This window comes from Malus sylvestris, chromosome 9 (genome assembly GCF_916048215.2).
Source record: "Malus sylvestris chromosome 9, drMalSylv7.2, whole genome shotgun sequence".
NCBI classification, from domain to species: Eukaryota; Viridiplantae; Streptophyta; class Magnoliopsida; order Rosales; family Rosaceae; genus Malus; species Malus sylvestris.
In genome coordinates, this window is record NC_062268.1 from 29,655,160 (window position 1) to 29,667,307 (window position 12,148).

The window sequence follows — 12,148 nt, forward strand, 5'->3', positions numbered from 1 at the left end:
GTGTTATAGACCTATTTGATTGAACGATCTAGGGTTTAGAGAAAGAGAGGGGGCCGACAATATTGAGAGAGAAGAGAGAGTGATTTAATTGTGAGGTACGTTTGATTCACCCCATTGTGCCTTTATTTATAGTAGTAGGATAGGTAAAAACCTTTCCCTTTAGGATTACAACATTTAATAGGTAATCTACTCCTAACAGGAATATAAGATACATTCTCATATCTATTAGGATTTGCACAATCACATTCATATTCGAAATATGACTGCAACATAAAACAATATATATATATATATATACACACACAAAATCATTCGTAATGACAAGTTTTATAACTTAAGCTTTACAACTTTCGTGAAGGAGTCAACTCTGAAATTCGATACCATAATCCATAAACCCTGTATTTATATTTAATCGTCAATTGTTGTTTATGCTGATTTCATTTTTCGAATTTCATTTTTTTTAATATGATCTTTTAGCGGAAAAAATGGACAATTCGGATCGTTGATATCACGTTCCGATGTTTATGGTTAACTGAAATATGAGTCGATGTTATACGGTTTCTAGATACTTTATAAACTCCAAGCAATATTTTCACTAACGTAAAAATCTGAACGTGATATCAAAGATCTGAACCATTCGAACTGTTCATCTTTCGCATCCGCTAAAAGGTCATGTTTTAAAAAAAAAAACAATCTAAAAAAAGGAAATTTGCTAAGAATAATGGAGTATAAATTAAACGTAAACGACAATTAATAATTAAACTTAAATCTATGGTTTATAGGATTATGATGCCGAATTCATAGTTGACCACTTTACAAAAGTAGTTGAACTTGTTATTACGAGCATTTGAATATATTTTTTTTATATATTTTTCACTCTACTACGTTTTTCATTTGTTTATTTATTGATTTAAAACATATTTTTTTTTAGCAAGTAACGGGTTGGGGTGTTCTTGTACTTAATTGAACGTGGTTTTCTCGAACCAGGAATAAAAAGGTTGTAAGACAAGAAGATAAGAGTTTCATTAAACTGCAGGCTAACTGAGTAAAACAAGGGGTTCAACCGAACCACGCTTTGCAAAAAACCTCAGTAATTAACCTCATGCATACATATAAATATACACATATGTTTATATATGAACTCACTCGCATTTTTACACATGCATAGTGTTACAATTGCCTAGAAAAGGCATAACACCAAAACCGCGTGCAAAACTTGTTTTCGTTTCCTCATGCATCATCATCATTCACAAAACTTCAACTGCAGTACTAGAGCAATGCAAGCCTTGAGCCATCGCCACGTCCAACAAATCAAAGGCCAAAATCGAGGCCTTAGGCTTCGGCGGCCCGTGCGAAAATCCGACTGGCAACGACCCCGGCGTTGACCTCTCCAACGTCCCAAACCACTTGGCTTGCATGTACTTGTGCTTCCTCCAAGGTCCCAAGTGCATTTTCTTCTCCTTCATACATTTCTTGGCTGCGCAGCACAAAATCTTGATCAATGCTCGTAGTCTTTCGGCTTTCCCAACAAACACTTCAGGTAACCAGCTAATCAATCTGTTGTAGTTTTCGCTAGCTCTTGCCATCTCGAACTCAGCTCGGAAATTTAGCTCAATTGCAACACTAATCTCCCCTCTCTTTGAACTTTTATCCAGCACTTCCAAATACGTATGCTCCCCTGTTAATTATACACAAAACCACCATATTTAATTTAGTAAAATAGTTAAGGAAAAAAAAATCTAATTGCATGTATATGTACTTTCAGCCCACCCGATTTTAAAATCGGGGATCCGTGCCTGATGCTAAGAAAAAGAAGGGTAATTGCTATATTGGATTGTTTGAGGGTACCTGCTGGGGCATTTGTTGAGCTTCTCCACTTAGACTTGCAAATGACACAATTGTATCCAGAATCAATTAGCCGTTTGCATATTTCGGTACGCAAACATTTCCAGCAACCTCCGGTCACCGGTCTCGCACAAACGCAGTATTCTTCGCTTGATGAATTGATTTCCCTTAACGCTTCCTTAGTGGCTTGTCGGATTTTCGATTCAACGCTACTGCTCTTGCACAATGTCGCCTGCATTTCATAAATTAAAACAAGAGTCAATATTTGAAAATTTATTTAACAAATAGAAGCTGATTTTCACACATCATATTTAGCCTTGGTTTGTAACCATCAGACTGAATAAATTAGACGTAATTAAACAACAAAGATGATTAAACAGGGACGTGTGCGAAATTACCTGCAGAAGTTGGTCCTGTTCTTCCCAAAATGCCTTGTTCTCTTCCACACCGCAAGAATTCTCGTCGTCTTCATCGGAGCCAGAGGTAGTATTAAACTCCGGTGACACCTCGACTTCCTCGATGAAATCCAGAACCATGTCCCCGAGACTTACACCTGTACCGGGAAATTCAAAAATATCGTCGGAACTCCGGAGAATCACAGGTTTTCTAACCATCGCTGTGGCCATATTCTACTTGTAGAATCTTCCTCTCTTTTCCTCCTCACACTTCGTTGTGGTGTAAAAACCAATGCACGTGGTCTCGAATGGTTTGGATCCCAAATGAAATCTGAGGTCCATTTTATAGTTCACAGGATTGGGCCCCACCTGTCCGACGTGGACTAACAGAACGCCGGTAACATGAAGATTTTGTCGTTTTAATCCTTACGTTTGTTGGGTGCAACTATTCGGTGTATCTCGGGTTTTGACAGGTGGGTTCCACGTCCGCTGTTGACCAATAACGGTAGGTTTTGAGCTTCAAAGCCCTTTGAGAGTTGAGGCTTATCCTTTAGATATTTTTTAATATTCTAATCTTGCAATTTTTGTATTTTTTTAGTAATTTTAATAATAGTGTGTGTGTTTTTTTTTAGTCACTCAGTACTGTTGTCTGGTGGTATTTCACTTCACTTAAAAGTGAGAGATCTTAGGTTCAAATCTCGTGGATAATGAATTTAATACTAAATTAAGTTGTCTATTATGTAACTTAACATAAATTCTTCTCTCTTTAATATAAATATATCCACGTACTTAAAAAAATAAAAAATAAAAAAGTAATAGTGTTTTTTTATCATGATTGTTATGGAGGTGCTGGTCAACCCTCCGAAGCACTGAGGTAAATATCTGACCGGCGGTCAGTAGGGCGGCCGAGCGGGCACAATGAAGCACAAAGTACACGTGGTATATTTTTAATGATGGTTATGCCAAAGTTGATCAGTGCTTTTTCCAATTGATAGACCGGAAGAATTTACTGCCACCGTGATATTTTACGCCATATAAACCGTTTATGAAATAATTTTATGCATAATTTTGAATAAATAATTCAAAGTTTTGCGTGGCAATTAACTCGTTTCATGCATATTAGTTTCGTCTTGAAATCATAGTAAGCGTTGGGCTTGTTCGAATATACCCAAAAGTATGCTGCAATTGGTACAAGGATAATTAGCGTAGAAAAGTAAATTAAAGAAAGTAGTATCTAATTTCGTATCATGAAACTATACTATCCACTTTCTCTTTCTTTATTATTTATTTTCTTAGGATGGATTTGAGCAATCATTTAACAAAGGAATAAAATAACCAACAGAATCCTCTTCAGATCCTTTTGGTAAGAATTCTGAAGATTCATAAATCGTATTGGTTCATCGTATATCGTGCGGTCAATTTTTGTCAAGTACTGTTTGTGTTTAATTCTAAATAAAAATATTTAAAATTATTTCTGACCGCACGATGAACAATAAACAGACAGGATTGACGGTTCTCCAGAATCCTCACAAAGAGGATCCAAATTCATAAAATACTACTACTTATTGGTATGTCTTTTATGATCTTCTTGTGATTTTTTGAGTCTAACTTCAACTCATAAATTCTAATTCTTTCTATTGTACGTATCACTTAGCGGTCTAAAGTTAACAATGACTTAAATAGATTGAGTATGTCACAATAGTTGTGATTCAATAAAATAATGTTATGTAGAATAAAATTAACGTGGCATTATGATATTGAACGGAAACTTCATCGTGACAATGTACTAGGTTTGTTCTAAGTTGCTCTCCAATTTTGACCTATCCTGAAGGTGATGACTATTGTCAAGCCAACATGGCAGTGTTGAGCATGCAACACAGTCAAGCGTCTAGGTAAACAATTTGTAAACCTTTTACTTGTCAAGTAATCTAATGGGTAACATTGTAACAGAAAATTGAATTTGTTTTTTCTTTAACTAAGATTATTTTTCATGCAGTCAAGGCTTTTGGTAAACAGGTTGTATTGTGTGCATAATACAAGCATTTCGCAATTCCTAATACCGAATTTATTGAACAATATGTCTAAATTTTGAAAAGTGGGTACAAAAGAAGTTTCTCCTTCTTCATCGGGACCTCAAAAAAAAATAATAATAATAACAGATCAATCCTGTTCCAATTCAAAAGACCAGATTTTGTTGGACGATTATAACTCAAAGCTTGCAAAGTGGATGCATGTACAAGTTTCTTTTAGCAAATCACAGTACCAGTTGTATTGTCACCAATCATTAGACCGATTTTAACGGACCAAATTATATACCTGAAAAGTTTAAGAAGTGGAAACAGATGGGTGTTTATTGACTACTAAAAACTCCATGAAATTCACACTTTTTATTGATAGACTTCTACAAATTTTTACGAGTGTAACCATGGATTTTTTTTGTAGAGTTCACAAGAAATTTAACAACCTTTGTAATAATTATACATTTTTTAAATTGTTTGTTACTGATAACAAACAATTAGGAGCAGGGCCGTCTTTGAGATTTCGGGGGCCATGTGCGACATTTATAAAAGGGCCCCTTTTTATGATAGTTTTTTTTTTTTTTTAAAGTATGACAATATATTGGTACTAGAAAATAATAACTTAAATCAAACAACATTTAGGACTCACTGATTGTAAGTTTACAAGTATCATTAAATAAGTAAAAATAGTTACAAACATAATTTTCATTAAATAATCAAAAACAGTTCAATCTTAAGTAGCTAAATAAAGAAGAAAAAAAAGCTTCAAAAACTTTAACTTAAAAGTTTCACTTGAATATATAGCATTATTACATAATAAAATTGAAAAAAAAATCGTTTTTTAAGGTGTTGTTATTGGCACTCCTAATATCTCATTGTGCACTCTAAATTTATATATTTAGAAAAGAAAAAAAATTAACACTTATAAAAGTGCACTATAAGATTTTAAAGTGCTAATAAAAATATATTTTTTAATATATAACATTATTACATATAAATATAAGATACCAAAATTTTTGGGGGGCCCTTTAAATTTGAGGGCCCTGTGCCATTGCAGCTTTCGCTCCCCTCAGCGCCGCCTCTTATTAGGAGTAGACAAGGGCTACACTTATGTAATTTTACTTTTTCTGTTACAACTGAAAGTGTTAGACATGTGAAAGAATCCTTAACTCATGAACATTAAATTTTTTTAATTCCAAATTCTTATAAATCGTGTGTTTCTAATATGGTGATGGGATAGTGGAAGAGTGGGGTTTAGGGTGGTAGTGATGGGCAAGATAAGACGGAAGTAAAGGTGACGATCATGATGATCATCATGGAGGTGCTAGTAGTGGTTATGGGTGGGGGTGGTAGCGGTAAGGTGGTCGTAGGAGGTTATGGTGGCGATGACCGTGACAAAGCGGTGGTAGTAAAGGTAATGCCGGGAGTGGTGGTGGCGGGCAATGTAACATGGTGGTATTATAGGTGGTGATCATGATGTTCGTGTTGATGGTGGCAAAAAGATGGTTGTAAGAGGTTGTGGTACGATGATGATGAGTATGACAAGGTGATAATAGAAGAAGTGATATGTTGGTGATGATCACAGTGACGAAGGTGGAAACAACAGTGGGGATAATTGTGGCAATGTCGGTGACTGAGCAATAGGGATGGTCATGGTCAAGTGGTGGCGACGACATGGTATGGTGGAAGTGACATAGTGATACTTATTGCATAATGGTAGGTGGTGGAGTATCAAAGCCTATGAAAAGTCCATCAAAATCTTAAAGGAAGAGGTTAGATTTGCTATGACATAAAATATATCATAAAAAACCTCAAAGTCAATAAAGGTCCATGGCTATTTAAAATCCTTTTAAATCAATAAATTTGTTAATGCACCTATAGTTTTAATGTAGATGTAGACTTGCAAAACATCATAATTGAATGCCACGAGATTTTTATAGACATTTTAGAAGTCAATATGTTGTTATTCAACATAGTGTGAAATTGATACCAGGTGGATTAATGCACTTAAAAATCTGTATGTGTTTGTCTAACTAGCCATCATCACCAGTTAACTAAGATCAAATGATTAGTTTAACAATAGCGGAAGCAATCAATTTAAAGGCTTGAATGACTGAAAAGATCCCAGCTAGCTTAGATCTGCTTCAATACAGATTCAAATGTTGATTAACTTAGTTGCAAGGACAGGTTAGAGTGAGCACATATCATATACAATTATTGAAGTATAAAAGCCAATAAACACAATAATCAACACGAGATGTTTTTGGCCCGAAAAACTCATCTCTAGGTTAAAAAACCGGGGACTCACCACTAAGTCCAATCCATTAGTTTAAACAAAGGTTCATACAAATACGACACAAGCTCAATTCCTAGATCCCTATCTATGAAGCAGCTTTACCTTTGTGTAACCTTGCCTTACACGAGATGAACTCCTACAGTATTCACGAAGTGGCAACTCCTCTTGAGCTCATCACCTTGTGGCACCTAGAACCAACACGATCAATGCAAATGATATGACGATGATGGATTTAAAAAATAAAAAATAAAAACCAATCAAATTCTCCAATCAAACATTTGAAGGAAGAACCGACTTTAATCTAAACTTGATCTAATTGAGAAATCAATTCACAACTAGACCAAGAACACAACACAAAACTTAAGAACTAATGCAACCTAGATGCACAATGATCTTGAGGTTAAATGCATAAAAACATATTTGTGGTTGGGCAACTAGACAAGAAGGCATAAAGCTCAAACTCACTTTTTGAAGATTGTAAAATGTTCTAGCCGAAGAAACAAGGAAGGCAGCTAGGGTTTTAACATGGAAGCTGCTAGATTTTCTGTCCAAACAAGGACAAAAGCCATTTGTCAATGCATAGCTCAATCTGAGCAAATCTAAGGCTGAGATTTCAACCTAGAATAAAACTGTCAAAAACCCCATGTGGGCTTACTTAAAACGCATGGCCAAACAGCTAGACAACAATGACTTTTTGACTAGACAGCAAGACTAGACAGAATGAACTCAGGTTTATGCATGGAATGTATATGAATGATCAAACCTTTTGTGATGATGAATTATCTTTGACCAAAACCTTTGGATCCTACAAGATGAACTCATACTAGAGTTGTAAAAAGCAGAGACAAACTAAAAGTATGTGTGGTAGCATTTACAACTTTTGACAAAGAAAAACAAATAACTAAAACTAGACTTCACAGAGTGACTTTTATTGACACCATAAAAATCTATGTTGATACACCTGAAGTTGATAATTAAATAAAGTCCATCAAACTCAAGGTATTAAATATCGGTACTATCGGAAATATCGGTAGTCCGAAAACATGGAAATATCGATGGAAATATCGGGATAATATCGATATCGATAAAAATTACATGGAAACCACGGAAATTGTAAGAAAAACTTGGAAATTTTTATTGAAACTTTGCAGGATGTTTATTTAGTCAATTATCTATTAGTTTATCACAAAAAATTGGAAGGAAATGCATTGCATGATGGATTTAACATTATCAAGTTGATTATATAGCGAGCTGACAAACATTGTGAGTGTAGAAAATATGTAGTAATTAATGAAAGAAGTCTAAACACACCATAATCATTTATATATAATGAATTAGTACAATATTTTACACTTTAGTACCACATAGAGTTCCTATGAGGTTCAAATTTTTCACTATCTTCATCATCTCTATGTGTAGAGTAAGTGTATTGTGAAGAGTAGTTATCAAATGATAAATCCCCAAAATAGTTTTGCATGTAATTGTTAACATACCACCCATATGGATCCGAGATTAGTTGAGGTTGTCCATAAGAAAAATCATTTGAAGATTGAGTCTAGGATTGTTTCCATGAGTCGCTCGATTCCATCCCAACAGGAATGGGATATGAAGGGTAGGGAAATGGTTGGTTATGAGTATAACCATAGTTACTACTTCCCACTCCAACAGAGTCCGAAGTTCTAGATAACGAGTCATCTTCTTGACTTGACAAAATCCCCTTGCCTCTTTCTCTACGAGTATAGTCCTTCCCTATGGCACCAATTCATGGTCCTGCCTGCCTACTGCCATGGTCATCATCCTGTGTTGCATGTGTGAAGTTTGCCTCACCAGTGAAGAGGGTCATAAATCCGAAAGGTGGTCCATAATAGTTTCCATATCCACCACCACTACCTCCAGCTCCACTGTATCCTTCATCATTCCCACCTCCGGTGGTAGGTGAGTCTCCTGATCTTGTACTAGAGCTATCATTAGTATCAGCACGATGTTGTGGTTGTGTAGGATTGGAAGAAGGTGGAATTCCAGTGTTTCTTGGTCTTGGGCGCAAAAGTTCTTCCAAAGAGTCAGCGCTGCTAGATCCCACATCCTCTTCTAATACTCTTTCTACATTTATCCCTTCATTACGTGCTTCTTCAGCAACTCTGGGAGCTGGGTTGCCTTCATCATCATCTAAATGAAGAGGTCTAATCCATTGATAAAGTTGGTTACCCTCTGTATCATCATCTTCACCAACAATATCAAACACATCTAGTGGTCACCACGGTCAACATGATCTATTTCTGCTTCCTTATCTCGAATTTGAAGCTTCATGTTGTAGTAGCAATAAACTAATTTTTCCAACCTACTATGAGCCAACCTATTATTTGCTTTGTGTGTATGAGTGCAAATGTGCTTCAATTTCTTTCACAAGCAGATGAGGAAGTTGTTTGTGATAATACTTTGATTGTTAACTTTCTCACAGTTGGTGCATCGGTCCCATACATGATCCACCATTCAGCTACAATGAAAAACAATGTTGATAAGCCTAATAACTCGAACAAATTCTATTATAAACTTATAGTGAAATATGTTTACACTCACTAGGAGACATTGTTGTTCGAGCAGCAATTGATGTTGGTTCTCCAAAAGTTCTTCTTGCATCTTTAAACCATGTTAGCTGAATTCAATAAATCGTGTTAGTTTAATCCAACAGAGTAATTATTATAATTTAAGTAATTGTGTACCTCATTTCCAAATTGGCCAACTGTTGGTGATGCAGGGTCTAATTTAGAGTATACATTATGTACAACACGTATAAGGGTACCATCATCTCCAACACCGGGTCTGTATTGGTATCGAGGATTCAAATAATATGTTATTCAAAGAAACACATACTCTAATAAGAGAAATAATACTTATGCAACTAAAGAAATGAATTGCAAATTATGACATAATTTATACCTGCTGCATGCAAATCGTGGTATAATGTTTTATACCATCGGTCTTCAATTATCTTCATGACCCACCTTGCACCATGTTTTCTTTCCAATTCATCCTTCACTACACGCATCAACTCATATACTGCCCCCATAGTAGGATACACTTCTGTGTCAACGATCCGTAAAACTTTGTAAAGAGGTTCAAACACTTGGCACACATGTTTTGATTGAGTCCAAAAAGCATGATCAAGCACTATACTTTCCACCATACGACCTGTATTTGAGCGGCTGAAATTGCGGTTGGCCCAATCGTCACTAGTGAATAGTTGCTTCAACCCTGCTTTCTTCTTAAGTAGGTTGTCTAACGCAATATAGTTGGTGGCGAATCGAGTGGTAGCTAGACGAATAATTTCTCCTTTGCAAAATTCACGCATCTTTGCCAACAACCAACCGTGATTGTAAATATAATTTGTGATCGTTCTAGCTCTTTTGACCACAGTAGCAACATTCTCTCTCTTCCCCATTGCCTCAAATATGAGATCAATACAATGTGCTGCACATGATGTCCAAAACACATTATGATGCTTCATTAACTTTTTTCCAGCTTTGACAAATGCAGAACCGTTGTCGATCACGACTTGGACAACATTATGCTCTCCTACCTCCATGATTACATCCCTCAATAATCTGTAAATATACTTGTAGTTCTTTATATGGTCTGAAGCATCAACAGACTTCAAAAAAATTGTCTTTCCCTTGGAGTATACCATGAAGTTTATGATAGACAATCTGGTCGGGCCAGTCCATCCGTCACACATGATTGTGCAACCATTAGTTTCCCATTTTGACCTCAACTTGTTAACATACTTGCCAATGTCTTTATACTTCATATCCAAATATTTGTTTCTTATCTCATAGGGAGTGGGAGGTTGTACTCCAACACCGGCCTGTTGACATCCCACTACCATATTTTTGAAATGATGTGATGATGCTTTCTCAGCAGGGACATTTTCATAGATAAATAACTTGCTAATTAGACGCCCCATTCCCTCCTTCACATTACCTCCAATGAAATAACTCCAAACACTCTTTTGACGTGCTTTGGATTACTTATATAAACTTGGGGCTATTGGTGGTGTTGGTTGTGATTCTCTAAGACTGCCTCCCCGTCTCAGTTATGCAGCACCACTTGTCCCGGAACCTTGTGCTCTATTAGGAATTTTATGAAGGTGTTCTCTTTCCCATGCTGACTGTTTGGAGGCACGTAATGCTTGTTTCAAACTGCGTCGTTCTTCAGGTCCCATGTCATCATCACATTCGTCCTCATCGTCATCATCATCACTGTCAACCGCTTGGCCAATGACTTCTCCTCGTAGCCCAACTCGAATATTTTCCATTCCATGTGTTATCTTTTCCTTCTGCTGTTTTTTTTTTTAATAATGTGCTGATGAATGCCTTCACTTCTGGGGGGACATTATCGCATCGTTGGACATTTTTTGCTGGATCTAATCCACTAAGATGGTACTTAAGTCGTGTCACTCCGCCACTGTTCATTACCCGACCACAATATTTGCAAATTGTGCCATGTTTGTTTCCGTCTATTGGGTCTCCATGTTCCCAAGCTGGATCACGTTTAGTAACTCCACTGGACATCTTAAACGTACCTATATTTATTTTTCATGAAAATTAGACAATTATTTTTTGATAAAATAAGATAACCTAAATAATAAAGTTATTCTACAGAAGAATTAAATACGAAGTAAAGAAAATGATTGTAAAAATTTAAGTAATTATACCAATAATATGGAATAATAAAACCTAATATTAATGAATAATAATCCAATTTGATAAAAAAATAATCCTAATATAAAACATGGTGATGAATAATAATCCAATTTGATAATAATCCAATTTAATGAATAATCCAATTTGATAATAATCCAATTTGATAATAAAAAAAACCTAATATTAATGAATAATAATCCAATTTGATAATAAAACCTAATATTAATGAATAATAATCCAATTTGATAAAAAAAATAATCCTAATATAAAACATGGTGATGAATAATAATCCAATTTGATAATAATCCAATTTAATAATAATCCAATTTAATGAATAATCCAATTTGATAATAATCCAATTTAATGAAGAATAATCCAATTTGATAATAAAACCTAATATTAATGAATAATAATCAATTTGATAATAAAAAAAACCCTAATATTAATGAATAATAATCCAATTTGATAATAAAACCTAATATTAATAAAATAATAAATAACATTAAACATATTAAAATTATCCTAAGGAATAATTATACAACATTACTTAATTACTTAAAAAATTAACATGTAATTGTTAACATTACTTAATTACTTACAAAAAGTAACATGCAAGTATTAATTACTTAAAAAAATTAACATACGAGTCCACACAAATTTATTTGTTGTTGTATAAATTACAATAATATAAATATAAGTTTGTAAAACTTACCTTAAATATGGAACCCTTTGTGTTCAAGCTTTGGAATGGATCTTGAATGGCTTTGAAAATGGTAAGGGAAGAAGAAGAAACGAAAATGCTTTGAATGTCTCCGATACTCCACCTCTGATAAGGTGAAAGAATATAATAGACAATAGCACCCTGTTCTGCATGTGAAAGAATATCACGGACTC

At 34.9% G+C, this 12,148-nt stretch overlaps 1 protein-coding gene across 1 annotated transcript; it reads right to left on the bottom strand.

Annotated features, from left to right (window-relative positions):
- Positions 1 to 998: 998 nt before the first annotated feature.
- Positions 999 to 2,549, bottom strand: LOC126634139 (uncharacterized). The gene is made up of 3 exons (XM_050304631.1): positions 2,244 to 2,549; positions 1,849 to 2,077; positions 999 to 1,678 (listed from the first exon to the last, which is right to left on the bottom strand). The coding sequence occupies exons 1-3, from the start codon at positions 2,469 to 2,471 to the stop codon at positions 1,248 to 1,250; spliced, it is 888 nt and encodes a 295-aa protein (XP_050160588.1). The 5' UTR covers positions 2,472 to 2,549; the 3' UTR covers positions 999 to 1,247.
- Positions 2,550 to 12,148: the final 9,599 nt, after the last annotated feature.

What these genes read in the sequence shown, in the direction of transcription:
- LOC126634139 (XM_050304631.1), bottom strand. Translation starts at nt 2,471, where the DNA reads ATGGCCACAGCGATGGTTAGAAAACCTGTGATTCTCCGGAGTTCCGAC. An exon ending in AACAGGACCAACTTCTGCAG is followed by an intron (nt 2,078 to 2,243) that starts GTAATTTCGCAC and finishes TATGAAATGCAG; the next exon opens with GCGACATTGTGCAAGAGCAG. An exon ending in CTCAACAAATGCCCCAGCAG is followed by an intron (nt 1,679 to 1,848) that starts GTACCCTCAAAC and finishes TATAATTAACAG; the next exon opens with GGGAGCATACGTATTTGGAA.